General features: G+C 40.6%; 1 protein-coding gene across 1 annotated transcript in view; it reads right to left on the bottom strand.

Moving 5' to 3' along the window:
• Nucleotides 1-23,043, bottom strand: part of KNTC1 (kinetochore associated 1) — a 1,377,837-nt gene that overhangs the window by 1,180,634 nt on the left and 174,160 nt on the right. The window contains exon 19 of the mRNA XM_053701768.1: nt 5,724-5,789. Within this exon, the coding sequence (XP_053557743.1) occupies nt 5,724-5,789 (66 nt within the window). The remainder of the gene's footprint in view (nt 1-5,723; nt 5,790-23,043) is intronic.

Raw genomic sequence — 23,043 nt, 5'->3', positions numbered from 1 at the left:
AGGCCCCTTGAACCAAACGATGGTGATCTATCCACCATGTCAGAGAGTGTCGTACATTGAGATTCAAAGATATTAATTGTGATATCTTTGTATAATCCCTGCACCATTGATTCAGCATGCAAAGCTCATGTGAAAACAAGCAAAGGGGATCGCGTCTGATGCTGCAGTCATGAGACCTAAAACTTCCATGCACATAGCCACTGAAGGCAATGACTGAGACTGAAGGTGCCGGCATGCTGAGACCAATTTTAAACGTCTCTTGTCTGTTAGAGACAGAGACATAGACACTGAATCTATCTGGAAACCTAAAAAGGTGACCCTTGCCTGAGGAATCAAGAAACTTTTTGGTAAATTTATCCTCCAACCATGTTTCCGAAGAAACAACACTAGTTGATTCGTGTGAGATTCTGCAGTATGTAAAGACTGAGCTAGTACCAAGATATCGTCCAAATAAGGAAACACTGCAATACCCTGTTCTCTGATTACAGATAGTAGGGCACCCAGAACCTTTGAAAAGATTCTTGGATCTGTTGCTAGGCCAAATGGAAGAGCAACAAATTGGTAATGCTTGTCTAGAAAAGAGAATCTCAGAAACGGATAGTGTTCTGGATGAATCGGAATATGAAGGTATGCATCCTGCAAGTCTACTGTGGACATATAATGTCCTTGCTGAACAAAAAGCAGAATAGTCCTTATAGTCACCATCTTAAAAGTTGGTACTCTTGCATAACGATTCAAAATTTTCAGATCCAGAAATGGTCTGAACAAATTTTCTTTATTTGGTACAATGAATAGGTTTGAATAAAAAAACAAAACTTGTTCCTGAGGAGGAACTGGCATGATTACCCCTGAAGACTCCAGGTCTGAAACACACTTCAGAAAAGACTGAGCTTTTACTGGATTTACAGAGATGCATGAGAGAAAAAATCTTCTCACAGGAGGTCTTACTTTGAATCCTATTCGATACCCTTGAGAGACAATGCTCTGAATCCAATGATTTTGGACAGATTTTATCCAAAAATCCTTGAAAAACCTTAATCTGCCCCCTACCAGCTGAGCTGGAATGAGGGCCGCACCTTCATGCGGACTTAGGGGCAGACTTTGGTTTCCTAAATGGCTTGGATTTATTCCAATTTGAGGAAGACTTCCAACTGGAAGCAGATTCCTTGGGAGGAGGATTGAGTTTTTGTTCCTTATTCTGACGAAAGGAACGAAAACGGTTAGAAGCCTTAGATTTACCCTTAGGTTTTTTATCCTGAGGCAAAAAAACTCCTTTTCCTCCAGTGATAGTTGAAATAATAGAATCCAACTGAGAACCAAATAAATTACTACCTTGGAAAGAAAGAGATAGTAATCTAGATTTTGATGTCATATCAGCATTCCAAGATTTAAGCCACAAAGCTCTTCTAGCTAATACAGCTAAAGACATGGAGCTAAGATCAATTTTGATAATATCAAAAATGGCATCACAAATAAAATTATTAGCATGTTGCAGTAAGCGAGTAATGCTAGATATGTCAGGATCCAATTCTCGTTGCGCTAAATTCTCCAACCAAAAAGTTGAGGCAGCCGCAACAATAGCCAAAGAAATAGCAGGTCTGAGAATATGACCAGAATATAAATAGGCCTTCCTTAGATAGGATTCAAGCTTCCTATCTAAAGGATCCTTAAAGGAAGTACTATCTTCCATAGGAATAGTGGTACGTTTAGCAAGAGTAGAAATAGCCCCATCAACTTTGGGGATTTTTTCCCAAAACTCTATAGATTTTGCTGGTAAAGGATACAATTTTTTAAACCTTGAAGAAGGAATAAAAGAAGTACCTGGCTTATTCCATTCCCTAAAAATCATATCAGAAATAGCCTCAGGAATAGGAAAAACCCCTGGGGGAAACCACAGGAGGTTTAAAAACAGCATTTAAACGTTTATTAGACTGAACGTCAATAGGACTGGTTACCTCAATATCCAAAGTAATTAACACTTCTTTTAATAAAGAACACATATACTCTATTTTAAATAAATAAGTAGATTTGTCAGTGTCAATGTCTGAGGAAGGATCTTCTGAATCAGATAGATACTCATCAGAAGAGGATAAATTATTATGTTGCTGGTCATTTGAAATTTCATCAGCTAAATGAGAAGTTTTAAAAGACCTTTTACGTTTATTAGAAGGAGGAAATGCAGACAAAGCCTTCAGAATAGAATCAGAAACAAATTCTTTAAAATTTACAGGTATATCATGTACATTAGAAGTTGAAGGAACTGCAACTGGCAATGTACTATTACTGATGGAAACACTATCTGCATGTAAAAGTTTATCATGACAACTATTACAAATGACATTTGGTGGAATAATTTCTACACTTTTACAACAAATGCACTTAGCTTTGGTAGAACCGATGTCATGCAGCAATGTTCAAGCAGAAACTTCTGAGGCAGGATCAAATTGGGACATCTTGCTCAATGTAAGAGAAAAAAACAAACATATAAAGCAAAATTATCTATTTCCTTATATGACAGTTTTAGGAATGGGAAAAAATGCAAAAGCATAGGCCCCTGATAGAGAAAAAAGCAAGAGGCAAACATCAATGGGGTATTTAAATAATGAAAAAATTTGGCGCCAAGAATGACTCACAACTTAACGTAAACTTTTTTGGCGCAAAAAATAACCGGAAATGACACACTCGCGTCACTAATGACGCCGCCGTGTGAAAGGTCTCAGCGTCATGTATGACACCGGAAATGACGAACTTGCGTCATAAATGTCTTTTTCCGCACCAAAAAAATTTTCACTCCAAGAATGACGGAATAAAGTTTAGCATTTGACGCACCCGCGGGCCTAATACCCGCAATAGCAAGAAGTAGTTAATTGAAAAAAAGACTAAAACCCCAGGTAAGAAATACATTTCTTAAAATGTTTAAATTCCCCAAATATGAAACTGACAGTCTGCTGAAGGAAATACATGAACCTGATTCATGGCAAATATAAGTACCATACAAATATTTAGAACTTTATATAAATGCATAAAGTGCCAAACCATAGGTGTCTTAAGTAATAAAAAACATACTTACCAAAAGACACCCTTCCACATATAGCAGATAGCCAAACCAGTACTAAAACAGTTATTAGTAGAGGTAATGGTAAATTGAGAGTATATCGTCGATCTGAAAAGGGAGGTAGGAGATGAATCTCTACGACCGATAACAGAGAACCTATGAAATAGACCCCCGTTAGGGAAATCATCGTATTCAATAAGTGATACTCCCTTCACGTCCCTCTGACATTCGCTGTACTCTGAGAGGAATTGGGCTTCAACAATGCTGAGAAGCGCATATCAACGTAGAAATCTTAGCACAAACTTACTTCACCAACTCCATAGGAGGCAAAGTTTGTAAAACTGAATTGTGGGTGTGGTGAGCGGTGTATTTATAGGCATTTTGAGGTTTGGGAAACTTTGCCCCTCCTGGTAGGATTGTATATCCCATATGTCACTAGTTCCTGGACTCTTGCCAATTACATGAAAGAAAAAGGTATTTACGCCATATCTTATGGTAAATCCTACGAGTAACAGGTTTACGAGCCTGAAGCATAGTATCAATGACTGCCTTCAAAAAACCATGTCTAGACAGGACCAGTAGTACGTTTAGCAAGCGTAGAGATAGCACCATCCACCTTAGGAATGAAGCCCCACAAATCCAGTTGAGAGGCCGGGAATGGGAACAACTTTTTAAAAGTAGACGAGGGGTAAAAGGAAGAACCAATTCTTTCCCATTCGTTCTTAATAATGTTCGCCATCTTAACCGGCATAGGAAAAGTCAAAAGAACTTTCCTGTCTTCGTAAACTCTGTCTAATTTAGGTATCGTAGGTTCTTTAGGTAGTGCGGCCTCTGGAACCTCTGATGTAGACAGAACCTCATTTAATAAAAAAACGCAAGTGCTCAATTTTAAATCTAAAATGACGGTTCCTCCGCAGGAGGAGGCTTAGACGCTAAGGACTCCGACCCAGAAAGATCACCCTCTGAAGCTACAGAGGTTAACTCATCATCGGATAACTGGGACATAATAGCTAAATCTGATAAATATTTTGATGACTCCGGGCCAGGAGAGCTATATTTAATATTTCTCTTGTGTTTGTTAGAGCGAGGTAATACACTGAGGGCCGCAAACACCACCGTTTGTAACTACGCGGCAAAATCTGCAGGAAGAAGGCACTCTCCGAATGGAGCATTAGCTGTGCTATGGGGAACTGCATGTGGAGTGGATAATGTAGCAAGGGTAGTACTCTCACGGGAGGTAGACGGCACACAGGGACTAAGAGCCTTAGCAGGCTTGTCTCCCTTCTTAAACTTTATAACGGTGTTAAGGCATATGGAACATAATTAAGTGGGCGGGAAAACCACAGCCTCCTCAAGATAGAAACAGGAATGATTTAGTACAGAAGGAGTACCTACTTACATGTCAGAGTTCTCCATAGCTCAGGTTATACCCACAGAAGGACAGAAATAAAAACGTTTTTTATCATAGAAAACGGCATCTTTATACTACCCATGGCTGGGGCACTCACCACCTCCTAGACCCAGACAGTTAACAAAAGAAACGTTCTACTCAGGTTCAAGTCTTAGCCGGAATGGAGGAAATGAACATAGACCACTCCGGGTCACATGGAGTGCAAGACTTTCCCTGTTATTACAAGTACAGCAAGTAATAGGAGCTGTGCAACACTTTCAAAAAACAAAAGTAAAACCTGTTTGTTCCAGCCAAAAACACAGTCTATCAGCCCAGGAAAAAAAGCACACAAAGCAGCATGTAAATAATAAATACACTGATTAATTAACCCCAACTGTTCAATAAACCCCCTTTAGAGGATATTAACCCTGGATCCTACCAAGGTATAAAGGAGCCACATTGTGACCCTGCTGTAGCGTTTTATGTGTAAAAACTGAAAAGATCTTACCTCCGGAATCCATGCTGTGGAACAGAACACAGCCTCTCAAGTGTGACAGTCTTATAGCAGCGCTCCTGACATGGACTTGAGTGAGAGAAAGCAGGCAGTGAAACTCGTCAACATTGATTGCTTAGGAGCTTTTAGCAGTAGTCTGGATGGTTTCACAGAAAAACTTTCCCTGCATCTCCAGACTTTCATCAATACTCTCACAGAGGTTGACATGATTACTTAAAACTCCAGTCCTATCTCAAAGGGCAGATACAGTTTTTTAGGACTCTCTGAATCTTCTGACACTTCTCTGCCACCTCCTAACGTGACGAAAGGCAAGGAATTACTGGGGTAGTGAGGAAGTGGGAGGGATATTTTAGCCTTTGGCTGGGGTGCCTTTGCACCCTCCTGGTGGCCAGGTGTTGTATTTCCCAACATTAAGGAATGAAGCCGTGGACTCTCCCTATCTTAGGAAGGAAATTAAATTTAAACAATTCAAGTAGAGCATGCGCTTTTACACAATTTTTCAATATACTTTTATTTTCTAATTTGATTTGTTTTCTTGGTGTCTTCTGCTGAAAAGAATACCTTTGAAAACTCAGGAGCAAAAATGGACTGCTGGAAGCTAGCTGCTGACTGGTGGCTGCACATATATGCTTCATGTCATTGGCTCATCTGATGTGTTCAGCAAGCTCCTAGTAGTGAATTGTAAGCTCTATCGGAAATGGGGGGGGGGAGAAATTGAGTTTCATGTCCCTTTAAAAAACTAAAACGTGTATTCCATTACTTACATCTGTAATAGACACTGGAACATCATCCAACATTGATGGAAGTGTCTTCTCCTCTTTCCTCTGAATCTGTAAGAGACACAATAATCAGTTACTCAAGTATTATTTTCAAATATATATAAAATTGGAAATCCTGTATGTGTTACAAAACAGTATTGCTCTTGAATTTCAATCAAGTTGCCAGATACTATTATTCAACTATATTTGCAAGTACATTAAGACATATTAACAATCCTAAATGAAGAAAAGGCATAAGGTTCAAGACTTATTAATAGTTTAATAATTACTGGGGGGGAGAGACTTTTTTCCTGTCTATGTGCATAATTTAAATTAAAAATAAAAATAGTATGCTTACTTTTTAATTTTTCATGATGGTAATTGTCTAAGACTCATCACATATAGCATTTAGCATCCTGACTACTGGGAGGAGGCAAACGATACACCAACACATCATAGCTTTAAATACGATCATGATCCTCAGTCACACATATAGCCAAGTAGTTAGGAAAAAAGAAAAGCAGGAAAGATAGCAAAACAAGTACTGCTGTCACCTGAACAAAATGAAACAGCAGAGCTTCTGGACTCTCACCATAATGAAAGAAATGAGAGGTAAGTATACATTTAGTTTTATTTCATTAAATAGTGTGCGTCCACGTGCCATCACTTGTGGAAATCTATAATCGAGCAATGAAATCCATGAGATCACCATGAAATAGAGGGAAAAAAACAGTGAAAGAAGGCGTTCCTGATCTGGCTCAGGAGAGGCATACATATCAAAGTGATAAAACTTTCAAAAAGTGTGCAAAGACCACCAATGTAACTGCCTTGCAAATTTGACCAACAGAAGTCAAGTAAAGCGTGCAAGGAGAGGTTTCCCAAAAAAAAATATATGTCTTATAAATTAAAGAGACCGTAAATAACTTAAGATTTTTACATTAAATGTTTAGTTATGTTCAATTCCAATTTATTTTCATTAATTAATTATGTTGCCCCCATTTTTACTTAAAAAAACCCCACTAAATACAGTTGTATTCCTCAAAAAACAAGTGCATAATAAAAAGACAATACAAAAACACCTACTCTGAACTTCAAATAAGCAGCAGATTTTTTCCAGCAAATTTATTTTTTTCTCCCATTTTCCAGGCACCTGTATCATGTGACAGACATCAGCCAATCACAGACTAGTATACGTATACCAGATGACCTTGTCCACATGCTCAGTAGGAGCTGGTTCCGTAGAAAGTGTGCATATAAAAAGACTGTGCAAAATTTGATAATATAAGTAAATTGGAAAGTGTCTTAAAACTGCATGCTCATTCTGAATCATAAAAGTTTATTTTGACTTGAATGTCCCTTTAACTCTGAAAACTGAGCAATTTCTACTTTTCAGAACATGAAAAGCACCCTGCTGACTTCTTTACTATATATATTTCACTAATTGGTATTAATTAATGTTGTCTGCGAACTAAAGCCACATAAAATCTTTCAAACAAGGAAATTGTTGGGCTGAGTTTAGTAATAATTGCAGTAAAAGGGATGACAATTTGTTTTTAAAAAGTTAAGACTTGGCTGATATGTTATTCTATAGCACAACATTTATTTATTTATTTATAAAATATTTTACCAGAAAGGATAAATAAATAACATAAAGGTGTTTACTGTCCCTTTAAAGGACCACTAAATACAGCAGAATTGCATAATTAACAAGTGCAAAATGAAAAGACAATGCAATAACACTTAAATAAGCAGTAGATTTTTTTTCTAGTGTATTTTTTTTCTTCCAATTTCCAGCCCCCTGTATCATGTGACAGACATCAGCAAATCACAGACTAGTACATGTATAACTTGTGAGCTTGTGCACATACGCAGTAGGTACTGGTGTTACAGAAAGTGTGCATATAAAAAGACTGTGCAAAATTCGATAATGAAAGTAAATTGGAAATAGTCTCCATACTCTATCTAAATCATGAAAGTGTATTTTGACTTGTGTCCCTTTAAGGTTTTTTTGACATAGGTACTGCTTTCCCCAGTGTACTGTGTTGACATAGTAAGTACATCCATATAAAGTTTTCAGAAAAGCAGTACAAGACTGCAAAAAATGTACAACTTAAAACACTCAGATTCCCTTGTGAAATGCTAGAACTTTTGAGCAACAGGTGGCACATTTAAGGGAAAAAAATAAAATATAACTTATTTAAGGCAAATTAAAATAAATGGACACACATTAAAAACACAGGATAGATATCAAGACCTAAAAGGAATAAAATACGGTGGAGTGGTTGAACAAAGGAACCAATCTTGGTTATAAGCAACTTTGGACTTCTGCTCTTAAAGTATATAAGTATATCAGAGCTTTCAGTTTAAATAACCTAGGATGTTGGTGCTAATCCATAGTTTTAATTCCCCCCAAATCACCTGATAATCTTAATAATATCTTGCATATAATAAAGACCAAAGTGTGTAATTTACTTCAGATAAAACATAATTTATGTAAGAATTTACCTAATAAATTAATTTCTTTCATATTGGCAAGAGTCCATGAGCTAGTGACGTATGGGATATACAATCAAAATGCCTATAAATACACCCCTCACCACACCCACAATTCAGTTTAACAAATAGCCAAGAAGTGGGGTGATAAAGAAAGGAGCAAAAGCATAAACAAAGGAAAAGGAATAATTGTGCTTTATACAAAAAAAATCAAAACCACCACAAAAAGGGTGGGCCTCATGGACTCTTGCCAATATGAAAGAAATGAATTTATCAGGTAAATTCTTACATAAATTATGTTTTCTTTCATGTAATTGGCAAGAGTCCATGAGCTAGTGACGTATGGGATAGCAATACCCAAGATGTGGAACTCCACGCAAGAGTCACTAGAGAGGGAGGGATAAAAAATAAGGACAGCCAATTCCGCTGAAAAAATTAATCCACAAACCAAATCATAAGTTTTAATCTTATAATGGAAAAGAAAAAAAACTGAAAATATAAGCAGAAGACTCAAACTGAAACAGCTGCCTGATTAACTTTTCTACCAAAAACTGCTTCTGAAGAAGAAAAAATATCAAAATGGTAGAATTTAGAAAATGTATGCAAAGAAGACCAAGTTGCTGCTTTGCAAATCTGATCAACTGAAGCTTCATTCTTAAAAGCCCAGGAAGTAAAAAAACAACCGAGTAGAATGAGCCGTAATCCTCTGAAGCGGGGATTTACCCGACTCCAAATAAGCGTGATGAATCAAAAGCTTTAACCAAGATGCCAAAGAAAGCCTTCTGTGACCTTTCCTAGAACCAGAAAAGATAACAAATAGACTAGAAGTATTCCTGAAATCTTTAGTAGCTTTAACATAATATTTCAAAGCTCTCCCCACATCCAAAGAATGTAAAGATCTTTCCAATGAATTCTTAGGATAAGGACACAAAGAAGGGACAACAATTTCCCTACTAATGTTGTTGGAAGTCAGCAAAACTGCCATATCCTGATGAAAAATCAAAAAAGGAGAATCACAAGAAAGAGCAGATAATTCATAAACTCTTCTAGCATAAGAGATGGCCAAAAGAAACAACACTTTCCAAGAAAGCAATTTAATGTCCAAAGAATGCATAGGCTCAAATGGAGGAGCCTGCAAAGCCTTCAAAACCAAATTAAGACTCCAAGGAGGAGAGATTGATTTAATAACAGGCTTGATAAGAACCAAAGCCTGTACAAAACAATGAATATCAGGGAGTTTAGCAATTCTTCTGTGGAATAAAACAGTAAGAGCAGAGATTTGTCCTTTCAAAGAATTTGCAGACAAACCGTTATCCAAACCATCCAGTAGAAACTGTAAAATTCTAGGAATTCTAAAAGAATGCCAAGAGAATTTATGAGAACACCATGAAATATAAGTCTTCCAAACTCGATAATAAATCTTTCTAGAAACAGATTTACGAGCCTGCAACATAGTATTAATCACTGAGTCAGAGAAACCTCTACGACTAAACACTAAGCTTTCAATTTCCATACCTTCAAATTTAATGATTTGAGATCCTGATGGAAAAACGGACCTTGAGATAGAAGGTCTGGCCTTAGTGGAAGTGGCCATGGTTGGCAACTGGACATCCGAACAAGATCTGCATACCAAAACCTGTGAGTCCATGCTGGAGCCACCAGCAGTACAAATGATTGCTCCATGATGATCTTGAAAATCACTCTTGGAAGAAGAACTAGAGGCGGAAAAATATAGGCAGGTTGATAACTCCAAGGAAGTGTCAATGCATCCACTGTTTCCGCCTGAGGATCCCTGGACCTGGACAGGTACCTGGGAAGTTTCTTGTTTAGATGAGATGCCATCAGATCTATTTCTGGAAGCCCCAACATCTAAACAATTTGAAAAAACACATCTGGGTGAAGAGACCACTCTCCCGGATGTAAAGCTTGACGACTGAGATAATCCGCTTCCCAATTGTCTATACCTGGGATATGGACCGCAGAAATTAGACAGGAGCTGGATTCTGCCCAAACAAGTATCCGGGATACTTCTTTCATAGCTTGAGTCCCACCCTGATGATTGACATACGCCACAGTTGTGACATTGTCTGTCTGAAAACAGAGGCCAAGACTAAAGGGCTCTGAAAATCGCACAGAGTTCTAAAATATTGATTGGTAATCTCGCCTCTTGAGATTTCCAAACCCCTAAAGCTGTCAGAGATCCCCAAACAGCTCCCCAACCTGAAAGACTTGCATCTGTTGTGATCACAGTCCAGGTTGGACGAACAAAAGAGGCCCCTAAATTATACTATGGTGATCTAACCACCAAGTCAGAGAAAGTCGAAAATTGGGATTTAAGGATATTAATTGTGATATCCTTGTATAATCCCTGCACCATTGGTTCAGCATACAAAGCTTGAGAGGTCTCATATGAAAACGAGCAAAGGGGATCGCGTCCAGTGCTGCAGTCATGAGACCTAAAACTTCCATGCACATAGCTACTGAAGGGAATGACTGAGACTGAAGGTTCCAACAGGCTGCAACCAATTTTAAATGTCTCTCGTCCGTTAGAGACAAAGTCATGGACACTGAATCTATCTGGAAACCTAAAAAGGTTACCTTTGTCTGAGGAATCAAAGAACTTTTTGGTAAATTGATCCTCCAACCATGTCTTCAAAGAAACAACACTAGTTGATTTGTGTGAGATTCTGCAGAACGTAAAGTATGAGCGAGTACCAAGATATCGTCCAAATAAGGAAATACTGCAATACCCCATCGTCTGATTACAGAGAGTAGGGCACCTAGAACCTTTGAAAAGATTCTTGGAGCTGTCGCTAGGCCAAAAGGAAGAGCAACAAATTGGTAATGCTTGTCTAGAAAAGAGAATCTCAGGAACTGATAGTGATCTGTATGAATCAGAATATGAAGACATGCATCCTGTAAGTCTATTGTGGACATATAATGCCTTTGCTGAACAAAAGGCAGAATAGTCCTTATAGTCACCATTTTGAAAGTTGGTACTGGTCTGAATGAATTTTGTTTCTTTGGGACAATGAATAGGTTTGAATAAAACCCCAGACCCGGTTCCTGAAACGGAACTGGCATGATTACCCCTGATAACTCCAGGTCTGAAACACACTTCAGGAAAGCCTGAGCCTTTACTGGGTTTGCTGGAATGCGTGAGAGAAAAAAAATCTTCTCACAGGCAGTCTTACTCTGAATCCTATTCTGTACCCCTGAGAGACTGTCAGGACTTAGACCCTCAGGATCCTATCCACATACTCCTCAGCTAGTTTTTACTGCTACTCCTGTATCTTTAAAAACCTTTGCACTCAAATCAATTGCCCTATAAATAGCCAGCTGCCCTTCACTCATTGCTTGGTATTGATTGTTCATCGCCTGTCTAAGCCTACCTGTTTAACCTGATTACTGCTCTCCCTTGGAGCCACTGAACTTGCAGTTGTAAGCTCTCCGTGCAGGCTCACTACCGTTTAGCCGACACGGCACTTGCTCTGACACTCCGGATTCCCTGTTTAGCCTGGTGCCGGAACTTCAGATCATTCCGCGGTGACGTCATACGCCAACTATACGGAACTTTTCGGAGCTCCGGTAACCGCTCTCCGCTCCTGGCCGCTTCTCTACTCAAGGCAGCTTACCTGACTACCGAAGACAGTGTCCCTCATTCTCTACTCCTGTCAATCCAGGTACTAGCCACTTATCTTTCTTAAGTTACAACTATACGTATAGATATGCCGATTCCACCTCTAGCTGATTAGTGCAGTCTTTTCCTCTCATATGTATTAGCTACCTGTCTTGTGCACTACCGTATGTACCTATATTTGATGGGATAATGCCAACAAAGTTGTTTAACCCTATTATTTTGGGTTCTACATTACCTCACTGGTAATTAATGTAGCTCCCTTATATCACTGCGCTACACAAATATATATATATATATATATATATATATATATATATATATATATATATATATATATATATATATATATATATATATGTGTATGAATACATATCTCAGCAGCTGTGGTTTAACTTAAGCTCTTGTCTTCTTAGACATCCTAGTGTGCCTGACAGCCTGACAGAATACCAAGCCCTAAAACAAATATGGACCCAGCTGAGATAACCGCCCACATGCAGACTCTAAATCAAAGAGTTGATTTATTAACAGACGGCCTAAATTCCCTCAAGGCAGAAAATGATGCCCTTAAAGCTTATATAAAAGATTTTGTTGAAACAAAACCACATATAGCAGAGCCTCAAGTCAGTTTGCCAGAGAATTTTTATGGGGACAGGTCACGCTTTAGAGACTTTAAAAATGCCTGTCTCCTACTGTTCACACTTAGGCCTCAGTCTTACCCAAATGACAGAATTAGAGTGCTGACTACCATCTCCTATCTCAGAGGGGAACCCCGTACTTGGGCCAATAGTTTCTTTGAGTCCAATGAGGAAATACTAAACTCCCTGGATAGTTTTTTTCAGCCATGGGTCAGCTATACGAAGACCCCTTCAAACAACAAACTGTTGACACAGCCCTTAGGGCATTGAAAAAAAAAAAGAAGAATAGTGGAGGAATATATAACAGATTTTAAAAGGTGGGCAAAAGATTCCCAGTGGAATAACTTGTCCTTGCGAAACCAGTTTCGTCTGGGCCTCTCAGAGGCAGTTAAAGATGAGTTTAATTAATTGAAGCATTACAATAGATAGACGTCTGAGAGAAAGACATCATCAAAGAGCATATCAGGAAACCTACACCAAAAAGCATTCTAGTTCAACACACACACCTACCACTAGCAAAGCTACAGGTGAACCTATGGAGATCGGGTTCCTGAAGGGGCCCTGAGTCCCCAAGAGAAGATTAGAAGAAGAGATAACAACCTCTGCCTATATTGCGCCTCAGACGAACACTCTGTAAAAGAATGTCCCTCACTCCAGAGACAAAATAAGGGTAAGTCCCTTTTATCTAGTCATTGCTGTAGTACCTATGACACCAGAACATCATACTGTAAACTGTCACTTTTTTTTCAGTGGGATCTCCACCAGGTCAACGTTTCCGCAATAATTGATTCAGGCACCACAGCTTGTTATATAGATAAGGAATTCACAGTTGTAAATAAAATCCCACTTGTGAAAAAAAAGTCTCCTATTCTTTTAAGCGGCATTGACGGTAGACCTATATCATCAGGTCCAGTCGAGTTCCAAACCATACCACTGCTAGTTTCCACACCTGAACACCACAGGGAATATTTAACCTTTGATGTGATCTCTTCACCAGTATCCCCTGTCATTTTAGGCTTGGAATGGTTAGCATTACATAATCCACACATACAATGGTCTACCTGTTCTGTCTCCTTTAACTCTACCTTCTGCTCTACAACATGTTTCCCTGTTAACATCATGTGTACTACCTCTACAGTCCCAGAGAATCATATTCCAGCAGAATATAGGGACTTTTCGGACGTTTTTAGTAAAACTGAATCTGAAAATTTACCACCCCACAGGAAATACGACTGCCCTATTGACATACTACCTGGTGCAGAGATTCTCTGTGGGCATATCTTCCCATTGTCCAAACCAGAACTAACTCATTTAAAATCCTATCTTGAAGACAATTTAAGAAAAGGATTTATACGACCATCCACTTCACCGGCTGGAGCCGGGATATTCTTTGTTAAAAACAAGGACGGCTCCCTAAGGCCCATAGTGGACTACAGACAGTTAAATAAAATTACAGTAAAGAACCGCTACCCTTTACCCCTAATCCCTGAGCTAATCGAAAGATTGGAAGGGGCAAAATACTTTACCAAGTTGGATCTTAGGGGATCTTATAATTTAATACGTGTAAGAAGTGGTGATGAGTGGCTAACGGCGTTTCGTACTCGCTACAGCCTGTACGAATACACCGTAATGCTGTTCGGGCTATGTAACGCCCCAGCCACTTTTCAGAGACATCTTGGATGTGTTCCTTGTCATATATCTGGACGACATCCTGATATACTCCAAAACCCTAGCTGAACATATAATACACGTAAGACAAGTACTCTCTAGACTGAGAAAGAACTATCTGTACGCAAAACCCGAAAAATGCATTTTTAACTCACAAAACATAACCTTCCTTGGATACGTGATAACATCCTCAGGTATCCAAATGGAAGACAAAAAAAATTCAGGCTAAATTACAATGGCCAACCCCCAGAACCAGGAAAGAGGTGCAGAGGTTCTTGGGGTTCGCAAACTTTTACCGCAAGTTGATTCGAAACTATTCTAAAACAGCCAAGCCCTTAACCACACTAACAAAATTTAACATACTCTTCCACTGGAACCATGACTCCCAAAAGACTTGACTATTTAAAAACAAAATTTACAACAGCACCCATCCTAAGATTTCCAAATCCCGAACTTCAATACATTCTGGAAGTTGACGCCTCGGATGTTGCTGTAGGGGCTGTGCTATCTCAACGTGAAGGAATAAATCAACCCCTACATCCAGTTGCCTTTTATTCTCGATCATTATCCTCTTGTGAACAAAACTATCCCATCGGGGATAAAGAATTGTTACCTATTAAGCTATCCCTCGAACATTGGCGTCATCTGTTGGAGGGTACCACTATTCCAACCATGATCTACACTGATCACAGAAATGTACAATACATCAAATCCACAAGAACTCTCTCTGCCGGGCAGGTCAGATGGAACCTATTTTTCTCTAGATTCAACTATCAAATCATTTACCGTCCTACTAATAAAAATCATAAGGTGGATGCTCTCTCTAGGATCTCCACTCATGTACGTTTCAAGGCACCGGAACAAACAATTTCAACAAAGAATTTCATATCTTTCATCATGGACACTAACCCTCACCTACAACTAGAACAAGACAAAGATCACACAAAACCTCTCACTGAGTTACAACGGAAACAAGATAGGTTCTACTACTTCCAAAACAAAATTATATGTACCACCGAATTTAAGGCAATCCCTGCTACATTCTGCTCATGAATCCCTACTCGCCGGACACTCAGGAATAGAGAAGACTAAAGAACTAATTGGAAGAGCTTACTGGTGGCCTCGTATGTCCAATGACATAAGATCTCATGTACTCTCCTGTGGACAATGTGCTACTTCAAAAAAGTCCAAACATCCACCTTACGGCTTGGTGATTCCTCTCCCTACTCCAAGTAGACCATGGATGGAAATTGCTCTAGACTTAATAGTTGAGCTACCCAAGTCACAGAATAATACAACCATTCTTGTAGTGGTTGATTTGTTAAGTAAAATGTCTCATTTTATTCCATATAATAAGTTACCCACCGCGTCAGAAACTATTCAATTGCTCATCACACATGTGTTTAAGTATCATGGAATACCAAAAACGATATTAAGTGACCGTGGTACTCAATTCTCTAGCAAATTGTGGACCAAGTTTTGTAAGGCACTGGCTATCGACAAAAAACTTACCACAGCTTATCACCCACAATCAAACGGTCAGACGGAAAGATGTAATCAGTGGCTCGAGCAATTCCTAAGAACATTCTGCTCCACACAACAACATTCGTGGTCTGCTCATCTCCCTTATGCGGAATTCTGTTTCAATAATACAGTTCACTCTACAACTAAGGATACCCCTTTCCTTGTCAACTACGGATTCCATCCCAGTTTTCAAATTCTCCCAGACAACCAATGCTCATATCCCAACGTCTCCGATCTTACAAATCTTATATCCTCCAGCTTCACTTCCATACAATCTGCTATTGAAGACACAAAGAGGACCCAAAAGTTCTATTATGACAGAAAAAGATTGTCACCTCCGGCTTATGCTATCGGAGACTTAGTCTGGTTATCCAAAAAAAACTTCAAACTTAATACTCCCTCCAAGAAACTTTCTCCACTGTATATCGGTCCTTATCCTATCTCTCGAGTCACCAACGCCAACGCAGTTAGGCTCAAACTACCTGACACCATGAAGGTCCATCCTACCTTCCACGTCTCCCTACTGAAACCCTACAAGGCGGTTAGGAATAATTTTTCTTCATCTCCGACTCCTCAGGTTTCTGTTGACCCAAACACTGAATACGAGGTTGCGTCCATCCTGGACTCTCGACGTTGTGGTGGAACTCTTCAGTATCTAATCAGGTGGAAGGGTTACACACCAGAGGATGACTCCTGGGAGCCTGCTAGTAACATATCCGCTCCTAGATTGGTGTCCCTATTCCACCGTAGGAACCCTGATCGTCCCCAACCTTGAGCACCGGAGTTGCTCCTTGAGAGGGGGGTCCTGTCAGGACTTAGACCCTTAGGATTCTATCCACATACTCCTCAGCTAGTTTTTACTGCTACTCCTGTATCGTCAAAAACCTTTGCACTCAAATCAATTGCCCTATAAATAGCCAGCTGCTCTTCACTCATTGCTTGGTATTGATTGTTCATCGCCTGTCTAAGCCTACCCGTTGAACCTGCTTACTGCTCTCCCTTGGAGCCATTGAACTTGCAGTTGTAAGCTCACCGTGCAGCCTCACTACCGTTTAGCTGACACGGCACCCGCTCTGGCACTCCGGATTCCCTGTTTAGCCTGGTGCCGGAACTTTGGATCACTCTGCGGTGACGTCACACGCCAACTACACAAAACTTCTCGGAGCTCCGGTAACCACTCTCCGCTCCTGGCCGCTTCTCTACTCAAGGCAGTTTACCTGACTACCAAAGACAGTGTCCCTCATTCTCTACTCCTGTCAATCCAGGTACTAGCCACTTATCCTTCTTACGTTACAACTATACGTATAGATATGCTGATTCCACCTCTAGCTGATTAGTGCAGTCTTTTCCTCTCATATGTATTAGCTACCTGTCTTGTGCACTACCGTATGTACCTATATTTGATGTGATAATGCCAACAACGTTGTTTAACCCTGAAGGTTTGTAGTAAGTGGCTCTGCTGCAAGGTTTGGGTGATACTCTCACAGGTGGCAGCTGTAGAGTCATAACTCCTACTCTACCCTTAAAATAACAAGCTAATATGATATTTTGGGTTCTACATTACCTCATTGGTAATTAATGTAGCTCCCTTATATCACTGTGCTACACAAATATATATATATATATATATATATATATATATATATATCAGCAGCTGTGGTTTAACTTAAGCTCTTGTCCTCTTAGACAACCTAGAGTGCCTGACAGAGACAAAACTCTGAATCCAATGATTTTGGACCAAATTGATCCAAACATCTTTGAAAAATTTTAATCTGCCCCCTACCAGCTGAGCTGGAATGAGGGCCGCACCATCATGCTGACTTGGGGGCTGGTTTTGATCTCTTAAACTGCTTGGATTTATTCCAATTTGAAGAAGGCTTCCAATTGGAAGCAGATTCCTTAGAGGAAGGATAAGGTTTCTGTTCCTTATTTTGTCAAAAGGAACGAAAACGGTTAGAAGCTTTAGATTTACCCTTAGGTCTTTTATCCTGAGGCAAAAACACTCCCTTCCCCCCAGTGACAGTTGAAATTATTGAATCCAACTGAGAACCAAATAATTTATTACCTTGGAAAAAAAGGGATAGCAATCTGGACTTAGAAGTCATATCAGCATTCCAAGATTTGAGCCACAAAGATCTTCTAGCTAAAATAGCTAAAGACATATATTTAATATCAATTTTGATAATCTCAAAGATGGCATCACAAAAACAGAATTTATGCTTACCTGATAAATTACTTTCTCATGCGGTGTATCCAGTCCACGGATTCATCCTTTACTTGTGGGATATTCTCATTCCCTACAGGAAGTGGCAAAGAGAGCACACAGCAGAGCTGCCCATATAGCTCCCCCTCTAGCTCCACCCCCCAGTCATTCGACCAAAGGTTAGGAAGAAAAAGGAGAAACCATAGGGTGCAGTGGTGACTGTAGTTTAAACAAAATAAAAAAAATTTACCTGACTTAAATGCCAGGGCGTGCCGTGGACTGGATACACCGCAAGAGAAAGTAATTTATCAGGTAAGCATAAATTCTGTTTTCTCTTGCAAGGTGTATCCAGTCCACGGATTCATCCTTTACTTGTGGGATACCAATACCAAAGCTTTAGGACACGGATGAAGGGAGGGAACAAGACAGGTACCTTAAACAGAAGGCACCACTGCTTGCAAAACCTTTCTCCCAAAAATAGCCTCCGAAGAAGCAAAAGAATCGAATTTTTAAAATTTGGCAAAAGTATGCAGTGAAGACCAAGTCGCTGCCTTACAAATCTGTTCAACAGAAGCCTCATTTTTGAAAGCCCATGTGGAAGCCACTGCTCTGGTAGAATGAGCAGTAATTCTTTCAGGAGGCTGCTGGCCAGCAGTCTCGTAGGCCAAACGGATGATGCTTTTCAGCCAAAAGGAAAGAGAGGTAGCAGTCGCTTTCTGACCTCTCCTCTTACCAGAATAGATAACAAACAAGGAAGATGTTTGTCTGAAATCCTTAGTTGCTTGTAAATAGAACTTTAAAGAACGAACTACATCAAGATTGTGTAATAGACGTTCCTTCTTCGAATATGGATTAGGACACAGAGAAGGAACAACTATTTCCTGGTTAATATTCTTGTTAGAAACAACTTTAGGAAGAAAACCAGGTTTGGTACGCAAAACTATCTGCGTGGAACACCAGGTAAGGTGAATCACACTGTAAGGCAGATAATTCTGAAACTCTTCGAGCAGAAGAGATAGCTATCAAAAACAAAACTTTCCAAGATAACAACTTAATGTCTATGGAATGTAAAGGTTCAAACGGAATCCCTTGAAGAACTGAAAGAACTAGATTAGAACTCCATGGCGGAGCCACGGGTTTATAGACAGGCTTGATTCTGACTAAAGCCTGAGCAAACGCTCTAACGTCTGGTACCTCTGCCAGACGCTTGTGTAATAGGATAGACAAAGCAGATATTTGTCCTTTTAAGGAACTAGCTGACAATCCTTTCTCCAATCCTTCTTGGAGAAAAGACAATATCCTGGGAATCCTAATCTTACTCCATGAGTAACCCTTGGATTCACACCAACAAAGATATTTCCGCCATATCTTATGGTAGATTTTCCTGGTGACAGGCTTTCTAGCCTGAATCAGACTATCTATAACTGACTCAGAGAACCCACGCTTTGATAGAATTAAGCGTTCAATCTCCAAGCAGTCAGACGTAGAGAAACTAAATTTGGATGCTTGAACGGACCCTGTATCAGAAGATCCTGCCTCATTGGCAATGTCCATGGTGGGACAGATGACATGTCCACTAGGTCTGCATACCAAGTCCTGCGTGGCCACGCAGGCGCTATCAGAATCACTGAAGCCTTCTCCTGCTTGATTCTGGAAACCAGACGCGGGAGGAGAGGAAACGGTGGAAAAATATAAGCGAGATTGAAGGACCAAGGCGCTGATAGAGCATCTATCAATACCGCCTTGGAATCCCGGGACCTGGACCCGTAGAGAGGAAGTTTGGTGTTCTGACGGGACGCCATCAGCTGGGCAAATACCTCCGTTCGCCCTCAGTTCCAGAATGTTTATCGGGAGAAGAGTTTCTTCCCGAAACCATAAGCCCTGAGCTTTCAGGGAGTCAAAGACTGCACCCCAGCCTAACAGACTAGCGTCTGTCGTTACAATGATCCACTCTGGCCTGCGGAAACATATTCCCTGAGACAGGTGATCCAGAGACAACCACCAGAAAAGAGAATCTCTGGTCTCCTGGTCCAACTGAATTTGAGGAGACAAATCTGCATAATCCCCATTCCACTGTTTGAGCATGCATAGTTGCAGTGGTCTGAGGTGTATCCGAGCAAAAGGGACTATGTCCATTGCCGCTACCATTAGTCTGATTGTCTCCATGCACTGAGCTACAGATGGCCGAGGAATGGAATGAAGAGCTCGGCAAGTAGTTAACAGTTTTAACTTTCTGACCTCCGTCAGAAATATTTTCATTTCTACCGAGTCTATCAGTGTTCCTAGGAATGGAACTCTTGTGAGGGGGGAGAGAGAACTCTTTTTGACGTTCACCTTACACCCGTGAGACCTCAGAAAGGCCAATACGATCTCCGTGTGAGACTTGGTTCTTTGGAAAGTCGACGCCTGAATTAAGATGTCGTCTAGGTAAGGTGCCACTGCTATGCCCCGCGGTCTTAGAACCGCCAGGAGGGACCCTAGCGCCTTTGTGAAAATTCTGGGAGCAGTGGCCAACCCGAAAGGAAGAGCCACAAACTGGTAATGCTTGTCCAGAAAGGCAAACCTAAAAAACTGGTGATGATCTTTGTGGATAGGAATATGCAGATACGCATCCTTTAGATCCACGGTAGTCATATATTGACCCTCCTGGATCATTGGTAAGATTGTCTGAATGGTCTCCATCTTGAATGATGGGACTCTGAGGAATTTGTTTAGAATTTTGAGATCCAGGATTGGTCTGAAAGTTCCTTCTTTTTTGGGAACCACAAACGGGTTTGAGTAAAACCCCAGTCCTTGTTCTGCAATTGGAACTGGGTGGATCACTCCCATTCTATGTAGATCTTCTACACAGCGTAAAAACGCCTCTTTCTTTGTCTGATCTGTAGACAGACGAGAAATGTGGAACCTTCCCCTTGGAGGAGAGTTCTTGAATTCTAAAAGGTATCCCTGGGCTACAATCTCTAATGCCCAAGGATCGTGTACATCTCTTGCCCAGGCCTGAGCGAAGAGAGAGAGTCTGCCCCCTACTAGATCTGGTCCCGGATCGGGGGCTATCCCTTCATGCTGTTTTGGTGGCAGCTGCAGGCTTTTTGGCCTGTTTACCCTTATTCCAGCCCTAGTAAGGTTTCCAGGTTGCCTTGGGCTGTGAAGCGTTACCCTCTTGCTTTGCAGCCGGAGAGGATGAAGCGGGGCCGTTCCTGAAATTGCGAAAGGAACGAATATTAGCTTTGTTCTTTGTCTTAAAGGGCTTGTCCTGAGGGAGGGCATGGCCTTTTCCCCCGGTGATTTCTGAAATAATCTCTTTCAATTGAGGCCCGAAGAGGGTCTTTCCTTTGAAAGGAATGTTCAAAAGCTTGGATTTAGACGACACATCGGCCGACCAGGATTTTAGCCATAGCGCCCTGCGCGCCAAAATGGCGAAACCTGAATTTTTTGCCGCTAATTTAGCTATTTGGAAAGCGGCGTCAGTGATAAAAGAATTAGCTAGCTATAGAGCCTTAATTCTATCCATAATTTCCTCATATGAGGTCTTTGTCTGGAGCGAGTCTTCCAGCGCCTCAAACCAGAAAGCAGCTGCAGTAGTTACAGGAATAATGCAGGCAATAGGTTGGAGAAGAAAACCTTGTTGAACAAAAATTTTCTTAAGTAAACCCTCTAACTTCTTATCCATAGGGTCTTTAAAAGCACAACTGTCTTCAATTGGTATGGTTGTGCGTTTAGCAAGTGTAGAAATAGCCCCCTCCCCCTTAGGGACCGTCTGCCACGAGTCCCGCACAGAGTCAGGTATGAGGAACATTTTCTTAAAAACAGGAGGGGGAGCAAAGGGAACACCTGGTCTATCCCACTCCCTAGTAACGATATCCAGAATCCTCTTAGGGACCGGAAACGTATCAGTGTAAACAGGGACCTCTAGGTACTTGTCCATTTTACGCAATTTCTCTGGGATCACTAAAGGGTCGCAGTCATCCAGAGTAGCTAATACCTCCCTAAGCAAAACGCGGAGGTGTTCTAGTTTAAATTTAAAAGCCAATGTATCTGAATCTGTCTGAGGAGGAACCCTTCCTGAATCAGAGACTTCTCCCTCAGACATCAAATCCCTCGCTCCCACTTCAGAGCGTTGTGAGGGTATATCGGATACGGCTACCAAAGCGTCAGAATGCTCATAATCTGTCCTTAAAACTGAGCTATCACGCTTTGCGGGTAACACGGGCAGTTTAGATAAGAAGGCTGTAAGAGAATTATCCATGAATGCCGCTAAGTCTTGTAATGTAAAAGGGATAGACGCACTAGAGGTACTAGGCGTCGCTTGCGCGGGCATAACTGGTTGTGACACTTGGGGAGAGGCAGACGGGCTACCCTCGTTACCTTCAGTCTGAGAATCATCTTGGGCCACATTCTTAAGTGCAACAATATGATCTTTAAAGTGTATAGACATATCAGTACAAGTGGGACACATTCTGAGAGGGGGTTCCACCATGGCTTCTAAACACATTGAACAAGGATTTTCCTTAGTGTCAGACATGTTTAATAGACTAGTAATATACACAACCAGGCTTGGAAATCACTTTAATCAAATAAAAAACACAATTTGAAAAAAAACGTTAAAAAGAAGAGCACACAATTTTACAAAACAGTGAAAAATGCAGCAATTCTCCTGAAATTGTCACAGTATGTACCTAAAGCCTTAATAGGATTGCACCACAAGTTTCAAAACGATTAACCCCTTAATGCCCAAACCGGAGCAGCCTAAAGCCAACACCCGGTTAAAACTAGTACAGCACCTTGCCACAGTCTTGCTGTGGCCCTACCTGCCCTTAGGGATCAGATTTGGGGGAATATAGCTTCTATAAGGCCATCAAACAGCAGCAGGACCCTCCATTTGAAGCAGCATGAACTTCTCTGCAATTCTAACTGCGCATCTGAGGCGCGAAATTAGGCCCCTCCCACTCTACTCCGGAGCTGTGAGGCCTAGTAAATCACTCTTAAGTGAATAAAAACCAGCCATGTGGGTAATAACCCCAGAAAGAACCCCAAAAGGACTTTCAAAGTGTCTACAAACGATATTTTTCTTAAATAAACAATCGATTGCCCCGAGTCAGTGTCAACCAGCATAATTAGCCCTGTTATGTAAGCATTCAATTCCTTACTAAGTCTGTGAACATA

This window comes from Bombina bombina, chromosome 2 (genome assembly GCF_027579735.1).
Source record: "Bombina bombina isolate aBomBom1 chromosome 2, aBomBom1.pri, whole genome shotgun sequence".
Classification (NCBI taxonomy): Eukaryota; Metazoa; Chordata; class Amphibia; order Anura; family Bombinatoridae; genus Bombina; species Bombina bombina.
The sequence above is the reverse complement of the archived record's forward strand: the minus strand, read 5'-3'. Positions and strand labels throughout refer to the sequence as shown.